At 38.9% G+C, this 27,335-nt stretch overlaps 1 protein-coding gene across 1 annotated transcript in view; it reads left to right on the top strand.

The window, feature by feature from the left end:
• The window catches only part of LOC140227656 (TNF receptor-associated factor 4-like), a 107,744-nt gene that overhangs the window by 55,856 nt on the left and 24,553 nt on the right, over positions 1–27,335 (top strand). The window contains exons 2-3 of the mRNA XM_072308072.1: positions 18,919–18,970; positions 25,944–26,048. Coding sequence (XP_072164173.1) covers positions 18,919–18,970; positions 25,944–26,048 — 157 coding nt within the window. The remainder of the gene's footprint in view (positions 1–18,918; positions 18,971–25,943; positions 26,049–27,335) is intronic.

Raw genomic sequence — 27,335 nt, 5'->3', positions numbered from 1 at the left:
GCTTCTCCAGAGCATCCTTTTCCTCGGAAGATACAGCAGCAAGCATTCTGCTGTATAGTTGTAGCAAGGCTCTGCTGAAATCAGCGAGGGTCTCGCCATCACGTTGAACCCTATTATGGAGTGCTTTTGTGGCACTGGCCAGCGATTCCTTGGGAGAAAAGAGCGCTTCTAGTACACTAACAATCTCACCATAATCTTTTTGGACATCATCTGTCTGGCATTTGATCTCCTCCTTGGCTGCTCCTCCCAGGTGGTCAACCAGTGCCCTAGCCTTCGCCTCACCGGCCAGCCGGTAGTGAGAAGCATAACTCCCAAAGTCGCCCAGCCACTCCTGCAGCTGTGGTTCCCCAGGGGATGTTGGGATGCCCCTAAACTTCACAAGCTTGACTGGTGGTGGAGTCCTCTGGAGGTTTAAGCCCTCTAAAGCGGTAGTGAGTGCCTGGATCATGCTGCTAACATCTGGTGCTTCAGCCATGGTTTTGTTTACAAAATATCAGAATGGGAAGAAAAATCTGAGCAAACTGAAATAATTAGTACATCAAGCATCAAGTACTTTGATATTATAATACAAACAATTTACCAGATTATCGTAAAGTACACCTACTCTCAATCTTCATATGAACGTAATATGAAATAAGTCCTTTATTCTCAGAAATGTCTTCTACCACCGTCGAAGTATCTCTATAGCCCCGATGCACCCAGCACTCGTACGGCAGCCGGTCTCGACGCTGCCTCTCCTGGGTGGAATCCCTCGGTGACTAGCTCACTGTTCTTTTGTTGTTCAGGCTGAACGTCGTGTAGCCTGAACTCTCACTTCCTCTGCGGCTGTCCGTCGACGTACGTCACGCAACCACGATTCTCGGATGACCTCGGATGACCTCGAATAACCTCGGATGACCCAGGGGTTTTGTTTCTGCTCGCTCAACACGTATATCCCATCCTCGTCGCCATTTTCTGTCGTGTGCTCGTTGTGGTGATTGCTGATTTTAAATGATTGTTTGGGTGTGCACTGTTTAACGCACAAGGTTCACACGTCCAAAGAACTTCGAAGAATCGATTTGGTTGGTTTCTGTTCGGGAACTTTATTCTTATTTTACCACCGGCAAAATAAGCAGTTCAATACACCAAAACAAATGTTCCAGTTGCGTCAAATGCAATGTCACCAATTGGAAAAAAACGCGATCCGAACCGAAAATTAACCGAGCCAACAAGCTATACAAAAGAAAAAAAACCCTGTAATAACAACACAAAAGAAATGACAAAGCATAATAAGTATATGGCGATCAAATAACATCACACCACTGACTCAACCAGCGATGTTGTCCTACATGATATAATCCAGATACTCATATACTCGTTATGATATCTCTACCATTCTTAGAGAATGAACGTCATCCTGCCTTCAAAAGGACACACTCGAGTAAATCTACTGCTAAACTGGCTGTACAACGCACTGCTCTACAGCATAACCTACGCAATAAAAATAACATGTAAGAAACATGATAAAACTTCACGTAAACTCCAGCTTAGCACCTTGATAATGATATCCACAACCCACTCATACATTTGCCATTTGCCAACGTATATTACCAACAATAATGCTTTGATTCAATTCGTCATGAAGCACGTAAGAAATCATAAAATGATCCTTTATGTAATAAAAGATAAAAAAGGATAAAATATCATCGACCTGACCGCTCACAACTTGAACGACAAGGTACATACCCATAAGCCCATAATTCTGCCAATAATAAATGAAAATAAACCCATTTGATAACAATACATGTAAATTAATGGATTATTGAACAATAAAACATTTCAAACACATTCGTACCCAAGGTCAGCAATTGTCTTCGTATCCAGTGAACTTCAGAACTGGACAAACTCCTCTCACGAACAACCTGCCGCCAAGATCACAAATAATATTCTAGCGAATATCTCCTAATAAACTCAAACAAAACAATAGTAATGATATGTACAATGTCTCCCCACAGCTGAATCGCTGTGACCAGTCGTGAAACACTTACTTTCTACCTAACCCTCCACCCCTCATGTACACAGCCGTTTCACTTTGTGATATAATTACTCCATTTCCATCTTTCATTTACCCAAACCACACACAATAATTCAAACCGAGATGAGAGTGGCGTTAGTGCCCTCATTCATGTGATCCCACCTTATGTCACAAAACAAATCGATTGCTTGAAGTATGATGTCTTCCCGAATCAAGGCTATTATTTCCACATGAAATAATTGGACTCGCACAATACATCGAAGTCTTGAATATCGAATCCGGACCCAAAATACCTGCTGTTCACCGATATTCGACATGGCTATCAATGAACCAAAATAGTATGGCATTAACCTGCCACTGCTTAAAAAGTGAATATGAATGTACAATAGCATCGCACAAAGTGAACTAAACCATCTTTATGAAATCACAGTAGTAACCAAACTACTCCATACACAGTCCAAAAATTCCTCCTTTTGTTGTATCAAAATAATACGGAATAGTGCAAATATCTCCCCTAACTAAACAGTATGGTTTATCCCTATATTCAACATCTTGAATATGAAAATAAGTCAAGTTACTACTTACAAAATATCTCCTTGTTGTCCGCTGACTGCGACCACCTCAAAATGTGCTCCCTTATTCAGCCTCAACTCTGCAGTGCTGCACATTCAGAACTTTCCCCCAAAATGGTGGCGAGCTTGCCTGACCACTTCCCCCTACTTTTGGTATCATTCCACCTCTTTCTCATCAATTGTTTCTTAACTTTACATCATTACAAACATAATTCTCATCATTATGGGACTCATCTTTTACTACTATAATCAATCTCCTCTTGAATAAATGTGTAAAACAATTTGTGAAAAACATAGAACTACTTATTATCTGAGGAATATTACATGCTCATGTCTTGTGTGAAGGGGCTAGCGAAGGGATAGTTATGTTCATCTATGGGCGAGGTGGTCATCTGCACATTTTGGGGCCAAGAGGTCAAACTACAGTACTACATTCCTCTTTAATGACCTCGATCCCCTCCCAGACTAGAGCACGCACTCTCTGCAGTACACATAGCACTGAATGTGCTTTATAGGGGCCTAGTCTAATTTTGCAGACCCTTGTGCTACTGTGAAATGCCTACACTGTGACTCATCGATTGCAATTCCCACTTCCCGTCACATCAGCCAGGTAAGTTTCTTGGTAGCCTCTATCGATATATTGCAAGCAAATATGAAATGGTGCCAGACGGGTTTTCAAACCCTTACCAAAACTATGTTTTCACTTTAACTTGAACTTGTGACCTCATCTTAGTCCAGTCTGAGCCACCTCCCAGCGCACGAAGTCTTTCACACCTGCCGCAGAGTTTGTCAGGTTTCTTGCATTTCTTCTCGAGGTTATTTTAGAGCTTTTTGTGGTAGAATGAGGCAGGATTTTAAGGAAAGTGATTCCATTGTCACTGGTCTTTTTCTCATATTGGACTCAGGGGCATTATCGTTTGAGAAGTTTAGTCGGTTTAGTCCGTCAGTTTTCTTTGCAGAAAAGTGGATGACTTTGGGGATTTGTGCTTGTCCATCATCAGGGTGAACCTTCGTCCACTGAGGTCAAGATAGGAAAACTAAATGACAGATAAAGAGGGGACAAATGTTGAAGGGAGAGTGAAGGAGACAGGGAGAAAGATAGAGAGAAAGAGAGAGAGAAAGAGAGGGAGAGAGAGGGGGAGAGCAAGAAAGAGAGTGAGAGTATGGTTGAGAAAGATATAAACTTTAATTTTCATATATATTCCACGTCAGTTGATGTCATTTCAAAATCATATTTTTTTTTGTCAAATAATAAATCTGATCATTGAGCTATCATTCTTTGTTTGTGACTCTCTTATCAAAATGTTTATGATACCTCCCATATTTCATATGGAAAAATTTCATATTTATTAGATTCATTGTCATTATTGCTGTCTTGTAGATTGGAATAAATAGTGCTATTGAATGACCCAGATATAAACCCATAAAACAGTTGTCTCTTCATGAAACAAAAACTTGGTTTATTGAATGCCCATTTGATAGGTTGGTACAGATCCATTTCTCAGCTGCAGGGGGTATCGCTTTCTGCCCTTACCTGTGTTATTTTTCCTTCTCAGCCAGGGTCTCATCCGGTAACGACCATAATTTATGTGCCCTTTTTGCCCCGTGTGTTTGGCTTGGAAATATCATCCCAGATGTCTTGTTGGCATAGAAAATCAAGGGCAGAAGAGACATAACCACTATACACTCCAAACAGAATGAGTGAACATTTTCAAAGCACCCTAATTATCAAAACACCTGATGCCTGGGTTTTAACCCATTGAGGATGAGCTTATTTTGCTATAAAATGCATTTGCCATTAGCACCTGCCCAGGTATACTTTGGAATAGTCTTCAATGGGTTAAATGGAAAATCTCAATGAGACACTCATTATCTTGCCATTGGTTGATATTGTCGTGATAGACTTTTCAACCAGACTGTATGTTCAATTCTATGCATTAAAATTCATTTCTCAAAACTTATTAATACGAAGCTTTATCAAAGTTGGTTGTGATACGTAGCTCCAGTATTAGAGATTAGATGTAGACTGTAGACATCTTATGTATATATGCAATCTGTGTTGTCATACATATGTATTTCAAGTGTTTGATGAATGTGTGTTCATTAGTGGACTGCTTGTATTGATCAGTAGATCTTCTTGATTTTCCTGAAACTAAAACAAAATATTGCTTTCAGATTAAATTAGATTCAGAGAACTCATTGTTTAATCAAGCTTTTATTGATTCATCAATGTAATTCATGTGCATAGCAAAGTAACATCCCCCTCAATGTCATTATACATCCCCCATGAACACTCGAAGCAATAAGTGGTCTTTATGTGTAGACTACTACCCAAGCACTACTAGTGGGGATGTAGTGATGCTATCCTCATTGCCATGGCAACGTGGTGTCCAGTGTCTTATCTTCCATCCATCAGGATACCCCATGAATGTAAAAGCATACTAATCATTGTCACATTTCTCACATGTTCCTTTCTCGTTCCATAAGCTGTCCTCCAAGAAACAGAGAACCAGCAATGTCTTCACAGCTGAGACAGTCAGAGCGTGCTACATTTGTAACTGAGACAGTAAGAGCATGAAGCTATAAACCAATCAGTTGTAGCTCCACGGTCAGAGCATGCTACATTTGTTTCCTTTTCAATTCATTCTGTGTATTCACATTGTGCTGGTAGCAAGGAGCTCTCTCTCTCTCTCTCTGTGAGGTTATGTATGCAAGGAGGAGCAATATTAACTGAAGTGTGAAGGATAGCACTCCAGTTTGGTGATGCAATCCCGGTTGCCATGGGAACATGGCTTAATTGTCAGTGCTTTCTTCCACCTGAATAGGATGGGATGGTGCTGTGTGATTGCTGTCACTGTCTTACCTTGATTTTTTTTTTTTATCTCATCGATTTCTTGGAACAGCATGACTTTCAGTATTCCTAGTGTATTAGAATTAGTATTGGAAACACAACCACTTTTTCTTTTTCTCAATGAATATGGCATGCCTGTTAAGAAAGTGGGAACAACAAACAGACAATAGTGATCTTCATGTGGAGTGGTTTTCTATTTCCGAGTTCTTGTTGAACCTTAATATGTTTGTATTTTGTAAGACATCAAATTATGGCTTCCATTTGTACAGCAGTGGAATGTCATGGCAAAAGAAGATTGAAAAAAAAAAGACCAGAAAAGGATAATAAAGAAGAAAAAAATACAAATGCCTGTAATTTGCTGCTTGATGCCTGAAATTCATGTTTTGCTTCAGTTCCTTCATCCTTTTTGTTGATAAAAATCTGAAGGAAATTGTGAGTCTCTCAAAGGAGGCTATACAGGTCATGATATGTTGCCAGTCTGGATGAAGGGATTTAGGATTTATGGGGTAAATATTCCAGGACCAGGGTGTGAATGGAGCCCCTGTCAATTAGTCTTTGAGATATAAACCCTACTTTGTGGGTTGAAGTCAAGTTCATATCATATTTTGTTTTAATGAACCCAACAACTCTTCCCTTCCCATCCCATTGATGCAAAAGCGAAATTAACCCCACAAGACTCTAAAAGTCTCTAAGACTTAACACAGAATCTGTTGACTAGTGGATAAACTCTTGGGCTAGTGTTGAAACACACAGGGGAACAGGGATGTTTCTTGTCTGATATATCACAAATGTTGATTGTAAAAGTTGATCATCTAGACCTAAAAAACCACTCTTGGTATCAAGCAGTATAAACCAGAAGTTATCCCCCGTTATGTAAAATCATAGAATGTCATTCTATTCCTAAAGACGTCATTCATTATGAGCAGGTTTTCTAATAAGACTAGCTATACAAGCCTGTCAAACTTGTCATTCAGTCATCACCAATGGGGAAACCTCTTACTAGTCTCTGCCTTCAGACCTTCCATTTTCCTCACATTCATTTGATTTCATGTTTAAAGATCAGATTATTCTAATGAGGCAAAATCATACATATGTAAGAATTCGTGAATGTTTCCTGAATGCAGATCTAATTTGGAGGGTTATGCTTTACTTTCAGCAACTTTCAAAACAGAAATTTGAGCTTGCTCTCTGTGACTTTTTGCTTGACCGAACAAGGTTAGGGAAAAGCGGGCCTGATGAAACGACCCTCTGTCCTTTTTGGGAAGGGGTGTGACAGCAAAGGTTATCCGGATTTTCTGATTTGTGAAGTAATTTCAGAGGTGCGGTAAGTGTTATTGGGGAATTTTCTGTTTTTCCTGTATGGAGTAGATTGGCCCCTTAATCAGATAATCTCCTTTTGTTTACACTGTAAAAAAACAATCAATATGGACAAAATTTTTTTTTCCAGGGGAGCCGCATCTGAAGCGCATCAACAGGAAATCATGAACACATGCTAAAATGGCTTTAAAGAGAAGAACAGAGACACAGTGATCAGGGCATGCATAGTCAGACACCACACGTATTCCTCAAACTCACATTGAATAAATAGGCCTACCACAGGTATAGTCTTATGTCAGTTAAAAAAAAAAAAAAAAACACACACAGCAATAACCTTAAACCCCTAACAACAACAGCAATGAGGAACAAAGATTTCCATAGATTGTTTCAAATATGAAGACATGCTCTATTGCACCTGTGTAACTGAAACTAAAGCATTGAATGTTTTTCCTCTTCCATGCTTTTTTACCAACATCGAGTCAAGACCAGCATGTTCCCATCTGCCACCTACCCATCCCAGAAGCTGGGATAATGAATTCTGCTGTTTTCCAATATCAACATAATTGGCATATCATAATAGTCCCCCACATAGAAATGAATGTCAGGTTGCTTTTTCTGAGGGTTATCAGGTGGTCTAGGGTCATGTATGTAATCCCAAGTGGGGATTATTGACAGAAGTTATCCAATATGTTGTCCCAATAAATCACCCTAGATAAACAATGAGGTGTTTTGATATGTTAAAGGTAGGTGGGTGTCAATTTTATTGTTTGATACCAGTTTAGCAGTAGTAATCCATCCACAGATGGGCTAATGCTTGATCTCTTTCAAGCTATGTACATGATTAATGGATGACATTTGGAGGAGATTGTTTTGTACACTAATCCCAACAGCAACGGTGAGTATACACAAGTCTGGAAAAACATGAAACTTCTACCTGCACAGTCAGACATAGCTGCATGTATTTTGAATTTGAGATTAATCACCCGTCTATACCCTTAATGCAAATAGTCACTTTACGTAGAGAGAACTGTGGAGGGAATATCATTGTCGTCATAGCAACAGCATCATTGAGGTATCAACATCACCAAAGGTGGCAGCACGCAGTGGAAACAACTAAACACTCCGTGGTTACGTCTCAAGTGTTTAATGATCTCTATGTGCGTAGTGTTTATGACATGTTTGCAACCATTTAGCCCCATGATGAGATGTCACTTAGCTGACATGGTTGCATCAGCATTTTTTTTTTTCACGTTGGAGCGACAAGAATTGATGTTGGGTCTTGACACTGCATGGATACTGCTGTGACTCTTGTGGAATTCTGGCTCCATCTTATAGAAGAAAGATTGAGAGGGTGATGAAATTATTGTGGATTTTATTCTTGTGCACTGCAGAATGAATCTAGCAGAGAAATAAAATTTGCTTACACTGCAAATATTTATGGCAAAATTACAGTCATGTAAGTTCTTCTCCATTCCATCAAATAAACCGGCAAAAACAAGTTGTTTATAGATAATAATAAGGATGTAGTCTGGGCAGAATGGAGTTCCAGAACTGGGGTGAATGGCACTTACCCCCCCCCCCCTTTTCTTCATCTGGAGTGGTATGTGTAGCTTCTGACCGCAGATCAAAACAGAAGATTAAAGTCTTGGTTGTTTCTTGTTGTTCGGACTTTGAATCTATTTCAGAGTGCCCCAGATTTCTGCAGACAAAGGCATTCTCAAATGATTCACTTCTTTCTAATTTTCTCTGCATTTGTACTGTTGTTGTTTGGCTGAAGTGTGAAGCCTGGAAATCGCCCTCCTGCCGACCTCTCTGTGAGGGTAAGAGTGCTGCTGTAGGCCCCTGGGCCAGCCCACACCTTGGTCTCCAGTATCAGGTGTTACTCCAGACAGCTACCTGCCATGCAGCAGACCCCAAACAAAGTCCTGTTTACACCAAAATTCCTATCCCTTCTCCTGCCTGCATTATCCCTACATGTTTGGATGCATGTTCGGACACTAATGAATTAATTGATGAAGACATGACGGATTCAGTGACAATAGTATGATTCCAAATTGCATTTTACTACTATGGTTTTAATGGCAATCTTTTTTTTTTTTTTTGAGAGAGAGAGAGATATTGTCAGTTCTTACCTTGATGATTAAGGGTTTTGTTTGTTTGTTTGTTTGTTTTTTGCATTGACACAAACCTGCAGACTTATTCATTTGGGAAATACTAATTTTTACCAAACTGTGTGTAATTTGGTGAGATGCAACTACCCAACAAACCTCGACTCCATCACAACAACAAAGACAATGGCCCAGTGAAACAACATGTAATGATAAATAGGAAACAGTAGTCAGAAGTAGAAGCAATTCAGTGTGCTATGGTTTGTATCTCTTTCCAGTTTGTGACAATGAGGATTTATTTCATCTCCTTTATCAATCATCTTTCCTTCTCCCCTTCACCTTCTCCTCCCCCTCATCGACAAACCCGGTAGCAGAGGGATTTATGGGTGCCCAAGTAATTCGCTGCCCATCGGGGTACATTGGAATACCAAGAATAGCACCAGTCAGCGAATATCATTGTATGTGAATCCAGACATACGCTTATCGTTTATAGTCGATTCCAGTTCTAGATTCTTTGGCTGTGTGTGTGTACTGACATAGAGATCAGTGATAAACGTGTGCACAATTTGTTACAGGTATTCTCGAAAATATATCAGAGCCGGGGACAGCATTCTCATGGTATCCCAGACTACATGTACGGGTCTTTAATGGTTAGTTGACAGAGGGAGAAAGGGATTCCTTCACACCTACAATTTACCCTGAAACATGAGATACCTTTTCCCCTGGAGTGGGGGAGAGAATTCTTACAAAGCGCAGGTATCACTCTGCTCTTGACAGTTGACACCAGAGAGACTGGTGTCCAGTTTGCAATGGTCTTGTAGCACCCTGCGGGGATTCCATACCAGTCGGATATAAAGGAATGGAGGTCCATATATGATTCACTAAAGATCTCTACTGTCATCTAATGTGCCTGTAATTGGCTATTTTTATATCAAGAGGAAATGGTTATATTTGGTTTAGCAGTATACTGTAGATCTCTAATCATGTGGGGTAAAGTCTCCTCATTTGCACAAAAGATACCTTTTCCCCCCTATCAGAGGGAGGGTTGACAGAAAAAAAAAAGACAGTCTCTTTCAGAAAACATTCTGGGAGGTTTAGAGACATAATTGTCTGATTTTCCAAGTGCAGATTGTACCGAAAAAATGGCAAAATAATGTAATGTGGCAAGGAAATAAATCACCATGTAGTAATTGTCACTCCACAGATGCGCATAAATCATCCACAGCTGGTGTGATCTTTAACTCTGATCAACCCTCAACAGGCTTTGAACGAACTCAGGGAGCCATCCGGGTGGTGTTAGAGAAACAGAATAATTGGGTTAAAGCCCTCATCAGTGGGTGAAAATCAATATCATGGAAATAAAGTAGAACAGGCATCACACCTTTGCAGAACAATATCCTCCAGCACTGCCACGGATACCCCAAATAGTTGTCGCTTGATCTACATTTTTGCTCAAGGGGGGTAAGAGTCTGCACCTTCCTTGGTGTCAGGAATCACCCCCATGTGCTTCTGGATTGTTTTTTGATAGACGGCGATTTGAACGATTTCTTCTGTTCGAATGGGGCGATCTAGGGCAAGCTCAAAAAACACATCCGCAGAAATGTTAGCACAACTACATGCTTGGATGGTCTTTGCTCATTAGCGGGATTTTGTGTACTCCTATTGAATCTTCAAAGATACCTCTCCTAATTGTTTGCAACTCCTTCAAAAGCAGCCGTACAATGTTGGTGATTTAGAGTCATCATTATAGAAACTATCTTCATCAAATTTTCTCCACTTGGCCATTCACCAGACTCAAAACTTGAATTTTCATCATGACAACATTTAATTCTGACTGATGCCTGTCATATCCTCTTCACCGTTTAGACCAATTCAATCTTCCTCTGTTTTATCAACTCTAAACAGGCTTGGAATTCCCTTGTGATAAAGATCAATTTATCAAAGGCATGAAATATTGACAAACCTAAAGATGGTGTCCTATGCCAGGTTTTTTAATGGTAAATGATGTCACGTACCACGGTACTAGAGAAGACAGTCTCAGACTGCTTTGAAACAGCACAAAGAGCTTTTTACAAGGCTGACTGGAGTTCTAAACACAGACAGGACACACTAATAGCCTGGAAGGCTGTTAATGTCTCATTTATGTCTGTAGAGATATAGCAAGTTTATTTGCTTGACTGTCTGCCTGCCATCCAAGGCATCCAACGTGCCACACAGCTGGAAGAGCCAAAACAATTATAACCATTGCATCATGAGTCAAATTACCTGCCACCAATGATAATCTCATTTTAAAGCTGCACTGGCTATTTAAGTGTAGAAACTATTGTCAATACAAATTTTGTGTGAAACAAGTGAAGGTTATTGTCCCTGACTTCATAATAATGCCGAGCATCCTCAATGTGACTTTGGACATGCTTAGAGTTGGTATAGACCTACACTCTTCCAGTTGGTCTAAGGCATGGTAATCAGAGGTATGGATTGCTGCCATTTGTGACCAAAAATTATAAAAGATATCTTAATGCAAAACTTTTCAAATCATTGAGATTCTAGTCATGCATCATATTGAAAAGAAAAATGACTTCTTATCCAAATATAGTCCTAGCTTTAATACCTTGAGCATTGAGAAAACTGAAAGAAAGTATTGCCGGAGGATATACGCTCACACAAAGACAAAGAACTGATTTTTGTGTGGACATGATATTCATTTCAGCTACTGGAAGCTCAAGGAGAGACTTATCTGCCTGTGTTGATTAAGTGGGCTGGCAAGACAGGGGTGCATGAATACATCAAAAAAATTCTGCCTCCTCCTACCTAGCCTGTCACTCTAATGAGGCAGACCTGATAAGGTCAACTTGGGTGTCAAGTCTCAGGCTTCTATCAGTGATAGACATCTTAATTGTTTGCCTTGAAGTCATGTGACACTAATGTGGCCCAATCTTGATACCACTCCCCATTCCATCACAAGGAGCTGGTTCCAAGCTCCATCCACCCAGGGAGGTGGAAGAGATATCCACCTCCCTGATCCACCCCTCCCTACCCACTTCCATCAGGGAGGTGAGACTAAAGTTTTCTCTTATCTCCCTGCTTCCATGCAGCCCCTTCCTACAGTAGACGTGATGAGAATGTAGCATTTCAGCTTCATGAACATACTATCCTTTGTGTGCATCTGGTAAAATTTAAGGAATACTCATCTTCATCTTACAATTTCAAACTTGGTATATTCATGCAGCTCCTCTGCATGTTTGATAACTTTCAATTCAATCCAATTCAACTCAATTCAATTAAATTCAGATATATTGATATAATTTTCTGATAACAACATGCACTTCACTCTTTTTTTTTTGGCAAAGAAAGAATTTAGATGATACATTGTGGGATGAACAGAGTATACAACAATAGTGAAACTTTGATAGAAAGTAATCAAGAACTCCATAGAAAGCTCATCAGAAATGGAAACCTCTTTAACGTAAAGTTTAAGAAATACACAGTAGCAATACATTGTGTCGATGTGTATTCTGAGATATTTCTGTATCAGACAGAGAACAGATGTTTGCCCATACCAGATTTTTCCCTCCGTCCCTTTGTGCCTGCCGATGTTTTCGGCTGTGAAGTGTGCATAGAGGTTTGCTGGAGTGGAAAATGGACTATTTGTTTGGGTAGTTGCATATGGGTCATAATAAGGCCAGCGCCTGGACTTGACATTCATACTGAGGGTTTATTTAGCGCAATCCAGGGAGCGAGGATGGCTGCAGGGCTGTAGACCTGGAAATAGTTTGTGTCTCAGACTCCTCTGTGGCACGCACGTCACCAAGATATGAATACTCTTGTCACGTCCTGGTTATAAAAATAGTATGCAAGTTTCTCACTGCTTTCAACATATGATCAGTATCCCCAAAGTGTGGTTGCAATGCATTGACTTTGGTGGTATCATGAAATCTTCACCGTCGACCAAGTCCTTGATTGATTGTGAAGACTTGTATCTACTTTTGCCTTTTGTCAATTTGTCATCAAGATGGTTTTAATTCTCTCAAGTCATACAGCTACAAAATGATACATGGTTTCATGGATGATAGTATCCTTAAACTTGTCAATGGCATAAATAACTGTAATATTATGATGTCATCATTGTTTTCAATAATCAATAAAACTCAAGCTTATGCTGATATCAACTGTTTGCTTTCAAAAACTTCTGGTGGAATATGAAGATTTTTCACATAAAGGCACTGTTAGGCAGAGAAAATTAATGTTATTTTGAGGTGCCATGATGTCATGAGGAAATGTATGTTCTAAAAAGGTCACAGGCTGTCTACATAGCATGAGAGTTCAACAACTTGGCCCCTCTTTTTCTTTTATATTTGAACTCTGGAGACAGACGACTCCAACATGTTAAATTGTGATGTTTTGATGAACAATGGCATTACAGCTAACTTCTGTATCCATTGGAAATCAGGGACACATGACAATGTCATGTGATTTATATGATGATGACTTTTAGAACACTCCATTGAAATTTTTTTTTTCAAAGACAAAACGTAAAAAACCTCAACAACAACAACAACAAGGAAATAGACATCAGCAGAGCTATTGATGTCAGTTGCAAAGTGATTTAGATTCTATTTTTTTTTTTTTTGGTAATATTTTCATTTCAGTCTTTTCAGGGTAAGTGAAAAAGGCATCAATTTCATGGGTAATCGGTAGTATGCTAGTTTTGAAATCATATAATTCAGCAATGAAAATATGTCAGAGGTCAGCCTCTGGCATGTGAGACTTAACAAGGTTAAGAAAGGGCAAGGGTTGATTTGAAAGTAATGGTTATGGAAGTGGGGATTAAGATTTGAGAAAAACAGAGAAAACCACAGCTGTGAAGCAATTGACTACAAGTTATATTTGGCACCGTTTTCTCTTTTTTTTTCAATTCAATTCAACATAATTCAAACTTTATTTTCTATTTTTTTTTTTAACTTTGTCATTTTATAGGTAGAGAAGACATGCAGTGTAAGGCATTATATTCCAAATACCTGCACATGCAAGCTGCTCTTTCATATCTTTCATTTTGTGTCTGACCACAAGACTACGTGGTCTTGGTTTATAGACATTTTATACTTAATTGCCCAAAGCCAGTATACTTATGGGCACAACTACAAAATTCTAGTTTCTCCCTCAGCCTTTGAGAGTAACGTAAACATCCCGCATAAGCCGCCGTCTCTTTGTCATGATACATTGATACATCTGTGAAAAAAAGTATTGTGACATTTCAACAATGTGTAGGTAAATACTCTTGTGTGCTATCAGCCATGCTAAAATTGCTGAACCTGAAGAGAACTCAAAAGAGTTACATCCCAAGGTTTACATAGTTTGAAAGTGTAATGGTGACATACAATTAATGATTACCTTTCTGGAATTTAATTCTTGTGGATATAAGTTTCCCTCCTCCAGATATTCATTTTCCTGAGAATTGATTTACTACATAAAATGACTAAAAAGCCAATCAACTTGTACATAACAAGCACACAATGTTTACATATGAACGGTAGGTCACGATGTACAAAGTCCCGGGTTTAAGATTCTTAAACAGAAAGAAAAATTCTTCTTGGTACACTTTTTTCATTAGATGAGTAGATGATATATTCTGTATATGATTGTATTTCACAGGAGCGGTAGCATACATGATACCTGAACCAATCTTCCATGATGCTCGAGTAAGGACACTTAATCTTTATTCAATAAACAAATCTCTCAGCATCTTATGAGCAGATACACTGAGCAGATACACTGAATGCACCGGTGCACTGAAACCAACTTCATTCCATGGTAACTGAGCATCTCGGCCCAAAGTCTACACGAGACCAAAAGGATGTAATGTTATATCTGCAAGGATGAGAATGACAATTTCTTTAAACTGATCCCTTTAAGAAAACTTCGTGTCAGTTGCCAAATGTGTCATCATTCATTCATTGTGGAAGAAAATAAACAAGAGTTAATCCCAACAAATCTTGCCCGTATTAATCACCAATGTATAGGATGGCTCATTCCATCTACCCTCTTCTCTATATCTATCTCTCTCTCTCAGCCTGCTTCTCGTCCCACTGTATTTCAGCCGTCCAATCCCGTCGCATAGCACTGTCAGGTGCCAATATCCGCGGCGATTAATCTGCCATGAAGAAAACTGATTCTGGCCGCTGGGAGGGATTGCGGGCTGTAAATTGGAAATTCCAGCCGCCGAGATGCTATCGAAGAAGGCATCTTGTCATATCTGTGTAGGGTCATGGTGTGATGTATTGTGAAACCTTTGATATCGAAGTTTTCATGTTTTCCCTTTCTTTCCAGCTTGTCAACTTTCTTTCACTCTCATTATTCTGTCTGTCTCTCTGTTAATCTGTTTGTCTGTCTGTCTGTTAATCTTTGTCTGTTTTTCTCGATTCCAATAAGTTTACTCTTTTTATTGAAAGAGTTCAGTAGGTGCGTATGGCTGGAAGAGGTTTTGCAGTAATAGATGTGGTGGGCATAGAAGACTTAAAGGCATTATTTACCTTTTGTAGATGAAACAAAAACCCAGATTTAGTGCTTCAAAATAGTTCTATAATGTGAGTTAGGGATAGAAACGACCAATGTAAAAATTTGAATCAGTATGAGTAATGTTTTAAAGTATTGTTAAATGTGCAAAATATGAACAATAGTTATAATAGAAATGTTTCTAGACTGAACCATCTATAGTCATGGTTTAGTTAGAAAAATAGTGATATGTCCTTTTATTTTAGGCTTTATTGCAAAATTTTTATATGATGTGATGTTCTGTGATATAACTGACCTACACATATGCATCAAATATGTAAACTCAAACATTTTTCTTTAAAGTGAAAACAAAGTTCTGGTAAGGGCCTGAGAACCCGTCTGGCATTATTTCATATTTGCTTGCAATATATCGAAAGAGTCTACAAAGAAACTTACCTGGCTGACGCGGTTTGCCGGAATGATGAGTCGTTTTGGAGTATTTTGAGAAAAATAATAAAAGTCGGTAGACCGACTTTTATTCCAGAAGGCTCCAGACTAACTCGGTGTCAGGGAAAACTCGGCCCTATTTCAGACAATTTACACACAGTTCGTGTTCATCAGTTCATCAGTACTCTATACTACGGGTACCAAACGAGGCCTTGATGAGCAGACAAGAAAGTGCGTGCTAATCCTGTACAAAACAAATGGACAGCGCGCGGTCCTCAAGCATATATGGTATACGCACATCACTTCAGTTGCTGAGATGCGCGATCTTTGAAGTTTTTGTTGTTGTTTATCAAGCGTCTTTGATTGTTTTTAGAGGTGCTTGAGAGGCGCACACTAATTTTGCATGCGCGCCAAAGAGGTTTTTGATGCGCGCGTTGTAACAACTCGGACCATTACTGCGAGTAGCAGAACGACAATGTAGTTTATACAGGCCTCTCCCATATGCATAGTACACCACACTGTACAATCCAGAGTGACAACCAATACAACTCATCCCCCGCCGTCAAGCAAAGCGAGGCCGAGTTATCCCCGAGTCCGAGTCTAGCCTGACCCCGTTCGGGTAAGTTCTGATACTGAACGTTTTTGGTTAATATTTCCCATTTTCGTCGTGACCCATCGAATATCTTGTTATTACAGCGTTATTCCGCACATTTCCTAGGCATACGTTCACATTTTGGAGCAAAATTTGACAACTTTTGCAGGCGTACCAGAACTTTCTTTGGGCTTTAAATCACCACTCCCAATGGTAAACAGTACCTTTAAATCATAAGACAGAAAGACACAAACTTATTACCATTGAGGAATTAACCCGTTGAGGATGGACTGATTTTGCTACAACACACATTTTCCATGAACACCTGCCCGAGTATACTCGGGACTCATCCTCAGCAGGTTAATTGGGGGGGGGGGGGGGTATTGGGAAAGATCCTCAGTTGGATGATGTGGTAGAAAGGAGTATGATACAGAATTTACATAGTGTGCATTAGAGGGAATCATATGCATCTGTCCTCTTGGCAAATGATACTTATAGATGATATGTGAGTTATTCCCTCCTACAGTGCTATTTATCAATTATTTCATGAATATGAAAAACACAGACAGTTAGTAAAGAGATGAAAAGATAGATTTTTAATGAATGAATGAAGACATATTGGACAGATTGGGCTTATTGGATAGATACATGTAAGTGGTGACAGCCAAGAAAAGAAAAAGTGGTAGACATGTCAGGAAGTACTGGTTAGATGTTCCCAAGCTATTCCCATACACACACAAATGAGAAAGAAGGTGTCAGTTGAAGAGGTGAGAAAAACATGTCCAGAAGAATTTATACCTGAGAGAGGTAGAGGGGGAAAATGATTTGATTCTCTTTGATATGTCTTAATTGACTGAACATGAGTCATTACCTCGGCATGTCGAAGGATCATGTGTCCTGATGTTGCAGCTTTTGATGTAGCGGCTCAGCGGTTCTCTTCCCAACCCCCTCCCCCACCACCTCCATCTGTCTTAGACCCTAGTCACTCCATGCCTCCAATATACAGTGACATTAATCCCCCAATGTCTGCCTTGCATTTGTCAGCACCACTAAAACTTGAAGGGAACCACTCCCAACATGGATACATATAACACGCCTTGGAAAAATGATCGGAGGAATATGTATGCTAATGGCCCCTACTCCACTTGTGAAACTGCTGGAAAATATGTAGAAGAAAACTTTTGTTATGTCCCATATCTTGTTATCATGTTCATTTCTAGCCATATTTGTTTTCCTTCCTCTCAAGCTGGATCCATTTCTCCCCGGTTTTCTCAGACTCGTCATCACAGACAAGCAATCTCTTTGTCTATATCTCTGTCATGGAACTGATTTTCTTCTTTCTTTGCTGATCTTTGTATTACAGCTATCTGTAGTGAGAGCAATTCAATTTATTTGGACAATTTTTGACAAATGCAATGCCACATTTTTGTGCACACTCTGTTCCCACAGAAATCAGTGGAACTGACTCGACTGACAGACCTTCTCATTGTGACTTCAGAAGACACCGAAAATAGAACTTCAAAGAATGATTTTCCCTCAGTTCAGTGTATTTTTTATTTTTTTTTTTATAAACTCTTGGCTTGTTGTAACATGTTGCCGTGGTAATGGCTGACTGTAGTGTATCAAAGGGATGGTATAATTTTGGTTGACATGGGGATTCAGAATTTAACTTCTTGCAAGATGATTAGAAACCATTTATGAAATATTAAAGAAAATACAATGCTGAGTGGAATTCAAAGTTTATTTGATGAAAATCGGTTTTTGATGGCTGAGACATCCAAAGTAAAACAAAGTGGTCTAATATAAGATGGGTCCCACCTTTTATCAGGACCACTTTGTTTTGGATAAAGCAGCCATTTCAAAACCAATTTTCATCAAATAAACTTTCAATTCCTCTTAGAATTGTATGCTCTTTCATATTCCATAATCTGGTTTCTCATTATCTCAAACACACACACAAAAAAGCTTGAAACTTGAAGCCCCATCTTGACCAAAACTATACATCCCTTTAAAATCTGAATGGTGAAGATTGGGTTTGCTGACAGTTATTGAATTTAGCCGTGTTGTTGACTATTTTTCAATGTTGCGATAGAATATAAAGAGATACTTCATACCAATTTTCGAAAACACATTGTTGATTAATAACTTATCCTTTTCTTGGAAAACACCAATTCCACACCAATCTTTATTATGAGCAGTCGTGCATGGATAAATCTGTGGTGACATTTAAACCTGAGAAATGAATAATAGATCAAAATGGCAATTATTGATCAATAAGTTCTTTCAGAGAATCTCAAAACAAAAGATTAAAAAAAGTAGGCATCATGACTTCCTTTTGAGCTAGCTCAAATGGAGAGTCGCATCCAGAGTAAGAGGTGAGAAGATATCTTATTAGGATGTTGGTATTACTATGTATGATATATATTGAAAAATATCTCTTGAAAGACTTGGAACTTGTCATTCAGTATCTAATCATTTTTTCTCTTCTTTCTCTATGCTCTCTCTTTGGTGTTTCTTTTCTACAGTGCTGGAGTTTTTGAATGCCCGGAGGATCGGTTACCACTGGACTATGCCAAGGTATGTGGGTGATGTGAAGTTTGCCAAACCTCTTGCTACAATGTGGTGTGTGTGGCAGTATGTCCATTTCAGTCGTACATTTACCACCTTATATAGAAATGGAAGGAGTCATATCATTGGAATTATCTGCTTGCTCAGTTTTGGAGATGGGGGGGGGGGGGAATGGTCTTCTGTAGAAGTGGAAATGTTTGCATGATTTTTTTTTTTTTACGCTCAGTCAACTAAATTAAATTTCTCATTTTTTAATTCCATGGAATCAAAGATATTTGTACAAGTCACACACAAAATTATTTGATGGCTCTTATTTTCTCTCTAGTTTTATGTTGTGTGAAATCTGCAAAAACTTCCACCTTTATGGTATAACTATGTCTAACCCTTTGTGCACCTTCAGTGCTGACTGACACAGTTGTGTGTTGTACACACTTTCTAACGTCTCTGGTGCAAAAAAGGTTAGATTAGATTTGACTCAATCCTTGTGTCCAAATGGACATAGTGAAGGGTTAAAATGGCTTTAGCCTACCTAGCATACTTTGTTATATTTGTGGTGTTGTTAGTACACTTTGTATGTGAAAATGTCAAGTCAAACCTAGTGATATTGCAAGGAAAGTAGAGGTAAGTATAAAAAGATAACAACCCAGATGTATCACACAATCATTTTGATCAAATGAGAAATGTAAATTACACATCATTTTGAAGAAATTGTAATTTGCCCAGTAATTTATCAGTTCGCAATCTTTTTGTGTGTAGTTTGATAGTTTCTCTCATGAATGCAATTCTGAGTCTTTTGTTTTATATTCAAGATTTATAGGCAAGTGATTTCCACCTCGCTATTCTTTTGCACGAATTTGTAAAATATTGTCCAGTTTAGAGTTTCAGGTTTGGTTAGCTTTGATATGTACATGTGTGTCTGTGTTTGTGTGTATGATATACAATAGTTTGTTGCCATGAATTCAGATTAAATGCTATCTGAACATATAATTGCCATTGCTTTGCTGGTATGTAGGTCATATATGTGTACCCATTTACAAGAGGGATGGAACTAGATGAAGTCATGCCTATAGAACTTTTGTTTTGCTTTGAATAGGATTTTGGGACAAATATAACCACAAAAAGAGGAAAAAATGATACCAAAACCACTACTTCATTTTTGTCCAACTGTTTGACTATCCACAACTGGATTGGGATTTTCTTTCTTTCATGCAAGAACAACTGCTTTTTCAGGTATTCACAAAAATTGTGACCCAATATCATAAAAGATGCATAAAACCTCTCGGGGTGGATGAAAGTTCAATCAAAGTCCATGCACGGTATTGCGCACAATTGTGACATTGTCAAAAAATGCCCTTTGTCCATCTTAAAGTCTGTTTTTGAGAGAGGAAGAGAGAAAGAGAGAGAGAAGGAGAGAGGAAGAGTTCATCAATTGGAGTTCAATGCACTCTTTGTCTTAACTTTATGGTGATAACAGGAATGGTTATTACATTGCTTCTGTGTATATGGGTGGGTTTATTGGATGGGTACAAGACGCGATGGGGTTATATAAAGTAGCAGGGGTTAGGTGAATAGGTATGGGGGAAAAATTGAAGGTAATTACATCTGAGATTGTGTTTGTGGGTTATTTTGTGGACGTGTGTCATCTTTGGCGGTGACATTGGAGACAGGTAATTACATTACCTCTCTGTGGAAATTGTGGAGAATTGGAGTTGATTTACAGCGCAGGAAATGATAGGGAAAATATATATTTGCTCTGTTTGTGACCCATTCTCAACTTGACCATATGCAGTACACCCATTGTGGCTGTTCAAACAGCATTTTCATGATTTTTTCTTTTTAATTCACTTTATATAGAGCAATGATAAAAGAAAGGCTCATTGTTCAACACAATCAAACGTTTGTTTCCCTTTAGAAATCAAGTTTATGAGTTACAGTTAGCAGTTATAATGGCATTTAGTATGAAAGAGCTACAGAAAAAAAGTTTTAACACCTACTGTTTTCAAATGTCAGCAAGTTACAAGCTTTCAGCAGATAGTGGCCGAGTATATTGTCCCAACTCTGCGAGATTACAGAAACCGAAACAACAACACAATTAGATTTAAAAAATGCAATCGCATTTACTCTGTCAGAAGGAAGTTTGTATAGTTTTTCATAGTAGATGCATTACAAAACAAATGAAAAATCTGTTTGAGGTGATGGTACAGTCCTTAGTGGTAGTACTATGTGTTACTTCCTGGGACATTTTCATCAAATGTGTCATGTGAGCTTTGAAAAGATAAAAACATAATTGACTGATTGATGTATACCCATGATTGACTCACATACACAATTCACAACCCACTCTCTTCCATAAATAGACAATTCTCCAGAAATATTTACTCGCCTTTTGTCAGGAGTATCTGATCCCTCCAGATGCAACATTATTTTCACGCCCGTCTTTGCATGCTTCGTCCTTGTCATGATTTTATTTGACCTCTTTCTTTGTTGCATAACCTTCTGACTATGTTCAAAGGTTATTCATGCTATTGTTTGGTATGTCTTCAGCACATATTTTCACACTGTTTTATTGTCTGGTTTTTTGTATCCATAAAAAAAAAAACACCTTCCATAAATCTTCCTCTCTTTTCAACATTTGTATTTTTTCCTTACCTCTTCCTTTCATAGTGTTTTATTCCATGTCAGAGAATTACAAATAATATCCAATAATCTTGCCTGTGGACTACACATTTCACTTCCACATACTTAGCTAAGGTCTGAAGTTTACCTTGCATTTTAGCGTGAGCTTGAGCAACCCATATTCCTTAAAGGTCGGACAAATTTGATCTTTGTAGGTAATAATGACAAAGCTACTATCCAGATGTGCGGCATCGATGCACATGCGAGCAGACTTTCTCCCCTCCCCCCCCCCCCCCCCACCACTGAAAGGTGATGGTAGCTTAAACGCCGGTCTCTCATCATTTGTAGAGAGAAGCGGCTGAGGGGTAAGACACATTCCCTAAAGCTCTCCACTCCCCCATTCCTCAATCCATCGACATCTTCACCAAAACATCCTCGTTTGCGGAGGAGCTGTGGGACATCATCAAATCTGCCCCGAGCGGGAGTGGACAAGAGCTGACCTTTCGCCGTCCGCCTTGGGTTATCACTCCAGGAGTGGTGTCTGGCATTGGAGTCTTTCTTTTTTGTGTGCGTTCTTATCATTTTCTACTGCCAATTGGAGAGAAGGGAGGGTCTTGGGCTGGACTCCTTTTCCTGTTTCATATCAGAATAGGATTGAGGAGTCAATATGATTGATGTGCCTCCTTTTGGTGTAAATACACTTCCAGTAATCAGAGTTATTCGGTGTCTGTTTCAAGGAGATTGCCACAGATAGGCGGATAGAACACTCCAGGGCCGTGGATATCTTTGTGATTGCGGTCTTTCAGAGTTCAGTGTTTGCAATTGGCTGTGCTGTGACTACTCATCATATCACCTTTTTCTTCTTTCTATTTTTTTTTTCAATGGATGCTTGATTCATATACCTTATTTTGTACGTTTCTATCAGTGGGTTGCACTTCTTTCTGTCAACATGAATATTCCAGTTCATGTGCATTTCAATTCTCTTTTTTGTCATGTGAAGCTGGTGAAACTTGGTAAGGGGATGTTAATTGCCTACATCACTGCATAGCATCTATGCACCATCTACACAGTATAAGAGCACTTGGCACAGTAGTTAGCGAACTTGGTGTTTTAGCTCATGTTTCGGGGCCCCATATTACCAGTATCATAAATTGTTGTGTCTTATGATTTGATCACTTACTTCCTCTTTAGATTTTAGACACTACAATGCTCTATTTCTCCTGTAGTGTAATTTAATACGGTTATTTGATATTAAAAGGGAATTATCAATTATCACATTTTTTTTTCCTCTCAGCCAGAAAACTAATGTTTGTTTTTTTTTTTAAATGATATTGATGGATTAAGCAACATTTCATGGACTTAATAATGAGGGTGACTGTGCAGAAGGAGCCACAATCCTCTGAAACATTAGGGAGATCTTGAGTGGCTTACAAGGTCCATGTTGTTAATAACCATCATTCAAATTGTCACAAGGGCTCATAATGGCTTCATTATTTGTCAGATTGTGCAACAATTTCCACAGATGATTTGTCGTTGTTTAATGCCTTCATTTAAAATTAGCCATGTATTCATGCTGATGCATCTTTGAGCTCATTTGCCAACACCGTAGGAAGTCCTCCATGAGGTGAGGTGTGTATACTCGCCAGTTAAAGCAACAGTTTCTCTGCTGGTGCGGATGCACCTGCTAAAGTAGCAAGAGTAAAGTAGCAAGAGTTAGGGGAAGACACGGTGGCTGCACCGCCCCTGCATATTGCATATGTCGTATCGAGATTTTGATGGAGGTAGCTGGTAGGCCCAGTATTGGATTTCATTTGACGTTGATGTGTTTGGAGTGCTTTTACCCCCACCCCCATAGTAGAGATACATGTGTGTGTGTGTGTGTGTGTGTATGTGTGTGTGTGTGTTTGTGCGGGATATTGTCTGGCTGTTAGGTCTAAAAGCTTCCCTGCATTTCAGCCGAGTCCCCAATCTAGGCTATCACATTAGAGAGAGAGTGTGTGTGTGTATGTATGTGTGTACGTCCGTGTGCGCGCGTGTGTACATGTTGTTGTTTGGTGACAGACAGAAGACAGTCTTTTGCTATCTACTGAAGATAAGGTGCTGGTATAGCATCATCTTTACCCCTTACCCTCCTTCAAGCACTTCTTTCAACTTCAATATTTCTGTATCATGATGGCTCCTTTTCTCTGTGAGTGGGTGTCGTTCTTTAGAATGAGAGAAATCAAACTTGCTCCCATTAGCATTTGAGTAATGTCTGAACCTGATCACAGGAATTCCTCCAGGGATAAGATAAAAGAGGTGGGGGAATTGCTGTGGGAGCATATTTACACTTGAATGTGTAAGTGAAAAGTTTCCATGGGCATGGGCAGGATTGAATGTTGAATTCTTCTCAGTAGCGTTGCTCTGTCAGCCAGAAGGTGTGCATGCCTTGAAGATTACTTTAATAGTGCCACCTCATTTATAATCTAGTGATGTGTGTGGATACACATTCACTGATCCACTAGTAGTTTGACCAATTTTTTCTGAATTACTGGCTAGGTAAGACTGCTATTATTTTGCTTCTTGGTTCAATTCTGAGATCATTTTAGGGTCAATTCTGAGGTCATTCTAGGGTCAACAAGACAAGGTGTATCAATCATTCTCATTGACATTTTAAAAACGGTCAGATCATATCTCCTCCATATATGAGCTGGAGTGAAATCAAGAAACTTAGTGTGTATTTCTGGATTAACATGACTGGACCAAACTAGCATATGATTCGACTATGAGTGTTGGATTGGTACATTTTCCAATCATCAAATTAGTTTGTTATATTTTGAAAAGAAACTTCTTGGATGTCTGCAGTGACTTACAATAGTAGCATTCTTTCTGAGTGCACATAATGCCTGTTTGCAAAATTTCCAAGTCTGGCCAGTGTGACTGTTGTGCTTGTCAGTGTCTCATATCCTTCAGATGGTCCAACTAGAAAATTAAAAGCTCATCAAATGTTTAGATATTGTTTATGGCATTCCCAAAGCATTGTGTTGATATTATCGCAAGTCATGAATGAAATGTGGTCATATGATTGCTTGGCAGGTGTGTGCCATTTTTCTCTTTGCTGTTGGCATCCATTGTCGTGAATCCTATCTTAACCTTGCAAATAAAGAGAATCGATACTTAATCTACCCATTTTGCCGCTGAGAGCTGGAGGAATGTAATTAAAGTCTTTCGTGCATACAGTATCTCCAAGGTGCGTCACATCTAATTCCCGTTTCAGGAGTGATCATAATCACGGAAGGACATTAAGTGAACATTTTGCTGATTAGTCAGCCGCAAATAGCCCACTATATTGCTGTACCCTGCTCACTGGATCATTAGCGGTACGCCAGGAATATCTGCTGCTTACTGTTCCCGTTTTTCAAATAAAAGATTTCAGTCAGTTTCCATCTCGACCGAGAAGACTGAGGAAGATGTCTGTCTTTACATCCTGTGTGAAGAAAGTAAGGACGTTTGGTCACTGTCATTGTTTATTTAGCATGCCTTCTATATCAGTTTAGAGTTCTAATTATGTCCTGCCTGTGTCTACTCAGTGTGGCTGATGCATGACCTTTGACACACATAATAAGTTGTTGTTGTTTTTTCATTAGAGATTGACTGAAACAGAATTAATGACCTGTGATTCAGACCAGCATTGCCATAGCTATTTATTATATTTCTCAACTTAAAGAACTGGGATTTTTTGTTTTTAATGTGTATTTATTTGAATGTATATATTTTTACGTAATGCTTTCTTTGAGAGGATGTTGCATGCACAGATAAAATATGAATTTTTGATTTGCAGTTGTTATTCATCTCTCTGTATCAATAAGCAACATAAAATGAAGTGTACTGCAAACTATAAAAAGCAACCAACTGTGATATCAAAGCAATTTTAGTAGGTATTTCATACCCTCATTTGCGAATGGTGTTTTCTCTATGTTGTATGAGTGTGAGTGTGAGTGTGTGTGTGTGTGTGTGTGTGTGTGTGTGTGAGTGTGCATGTTGTGTTTACAATCATGTGTACAGAATGTGTACACATACACATGTTCATGAACGTGTTCCGCATGTCTGCCTTTGTCCTTAAAAAGTGTGACTATTCATACACCCACATTCAGTCATGCTGTGGTGTTTGTCAACACCCCCAAAAATATTTCATCACAAATGATGGAATGTCAGGGGTACTGGTGTGAATTTCATGAAAAAAAAAATCAAAATCTTTGTCCAGTCACCTTGATGACAAATGTCAGTTCTATGTAATGTATGACTATAAAAAAGTGATGCTTTCAGATTTTCTTTACTCAGAAGAACAGTTCTTTCCAATCAATTGCTTGCCATTTTTCGATTGCAGATCTACCCAGATGACAAGATGTCGGGGGATATCCAGATGCTGATGGTGAGATGCCAGTTCTACAAGGATGGCTGCCGCTGGACAGACCAACTCATGACACTGCAGGTAAATTGCCTTACATCATAAGATCCTGTGAAATCTTGGTGCATAAAATTTGGCCATCAGTCAACTGTCCATCCAAGTTATAAAAGAGTATTCATCTGAGTGTGTCCATTGGTATCAGATATAAGTGATGACCTCACTGGGGGATTGGCTTTTGAGATAAAGGTGGAAAATTTGTCCTGGCATTTTCCCTCATTTTTGTTAGAGCATACAATTTGGATAGACATATTATCATTGGCTTAGAACCAGAGGGGTGTTATCACAATGTTGGGTCAGTATTGAGTTATTGGTTTCATGTTGTAGAGCTCAATCTGTTCTTCATTATGGTGTCAATTTTTTTAATTATTTTCATTTTCAGAATATTAAAAATCAAAAACACAAGGGTAAATCTACCCACCTTTGATTTAGTAAACCTTATATTTCATGAAAACTGATTGTTTCATTTATATTTACATGTATACTCAAATCTTCAAAGGCAATACTGTAAAAGGAAAATTTTTGCGGTGTTGAAATTTTCGCACATTTCGCGCAGAAGAAGCACCAGAAGCTAGCGCGAAAAATAAAAGCACACAAATATTTTTGCGTGCCAGTAGCTGATGTCTTGATTCCACGGAATGAAAAACATGCGAAACTCTTCTTACCCGGCCAAGCACGAAAAATTAGTCGTGCGAAAATATCCACTTTTACAGTGTATAGCACCCTTGTGATTCTCAGCTGATGATATGTTGATGCCAAATCATTCATATGAATCAAATGGCAGATCTCATCTTGGGTGTAGAACCAGAGCAGCATTCATGTAGTCTAAATTTAAAACTGTTAGTACCTTTTTTCCCTTTGCCTTTTTATGTGACAGTTGTGCTGACATTGTATGGACAGGGATCCAAAGACAACTATCTTCAACAACGTCACATACTTAAAACCCCATTATCTCATAATGAACACATTCTGTCCTATTTTGTCTTATTACAAGTAGCTCTACAGTTCCCAAAGTTATGTGGTATGTGTGCACATTTCCTATTGAAAGGAGATGCTGGCCTATTATTGTGATGTTCCTGTACTCTGAAGTATAAGGAAAGCGTTCATATATCTCTCTGCATACTTGAGTCTATAGAGATGCCTTGCCGTCAGAAAGGTGGTTATTGATTTCAATATTTTGCTCTTCACAAGCCTTGCCATCTACTGCCTTGAGACAACGCAATTTTCCATTCTGATCGTGAGTCGAGAGTGGGCACTCCATAACCTCTCTGTAATGACTGAACATTGTCCTGCAGGGCAAGAAATGATGAGATT

The sequence above is a fragment of the Diadema setosum genome, chromosome 4 (assembly GCF_964275005.1).
Source record: "Diadema setosum chromosome 4, eeDiaSeto1, whole genome shotgun sequence".
Lineage (NCBI taxonomy): Eukaryota > Metazoa > Echinodermata > Echinoidea > Diadematoida > Diadematidae > Diadema > Diadema setosum.
This window is presented reverse-complemented; position numbering and strand designations above follow the sequence as displayed.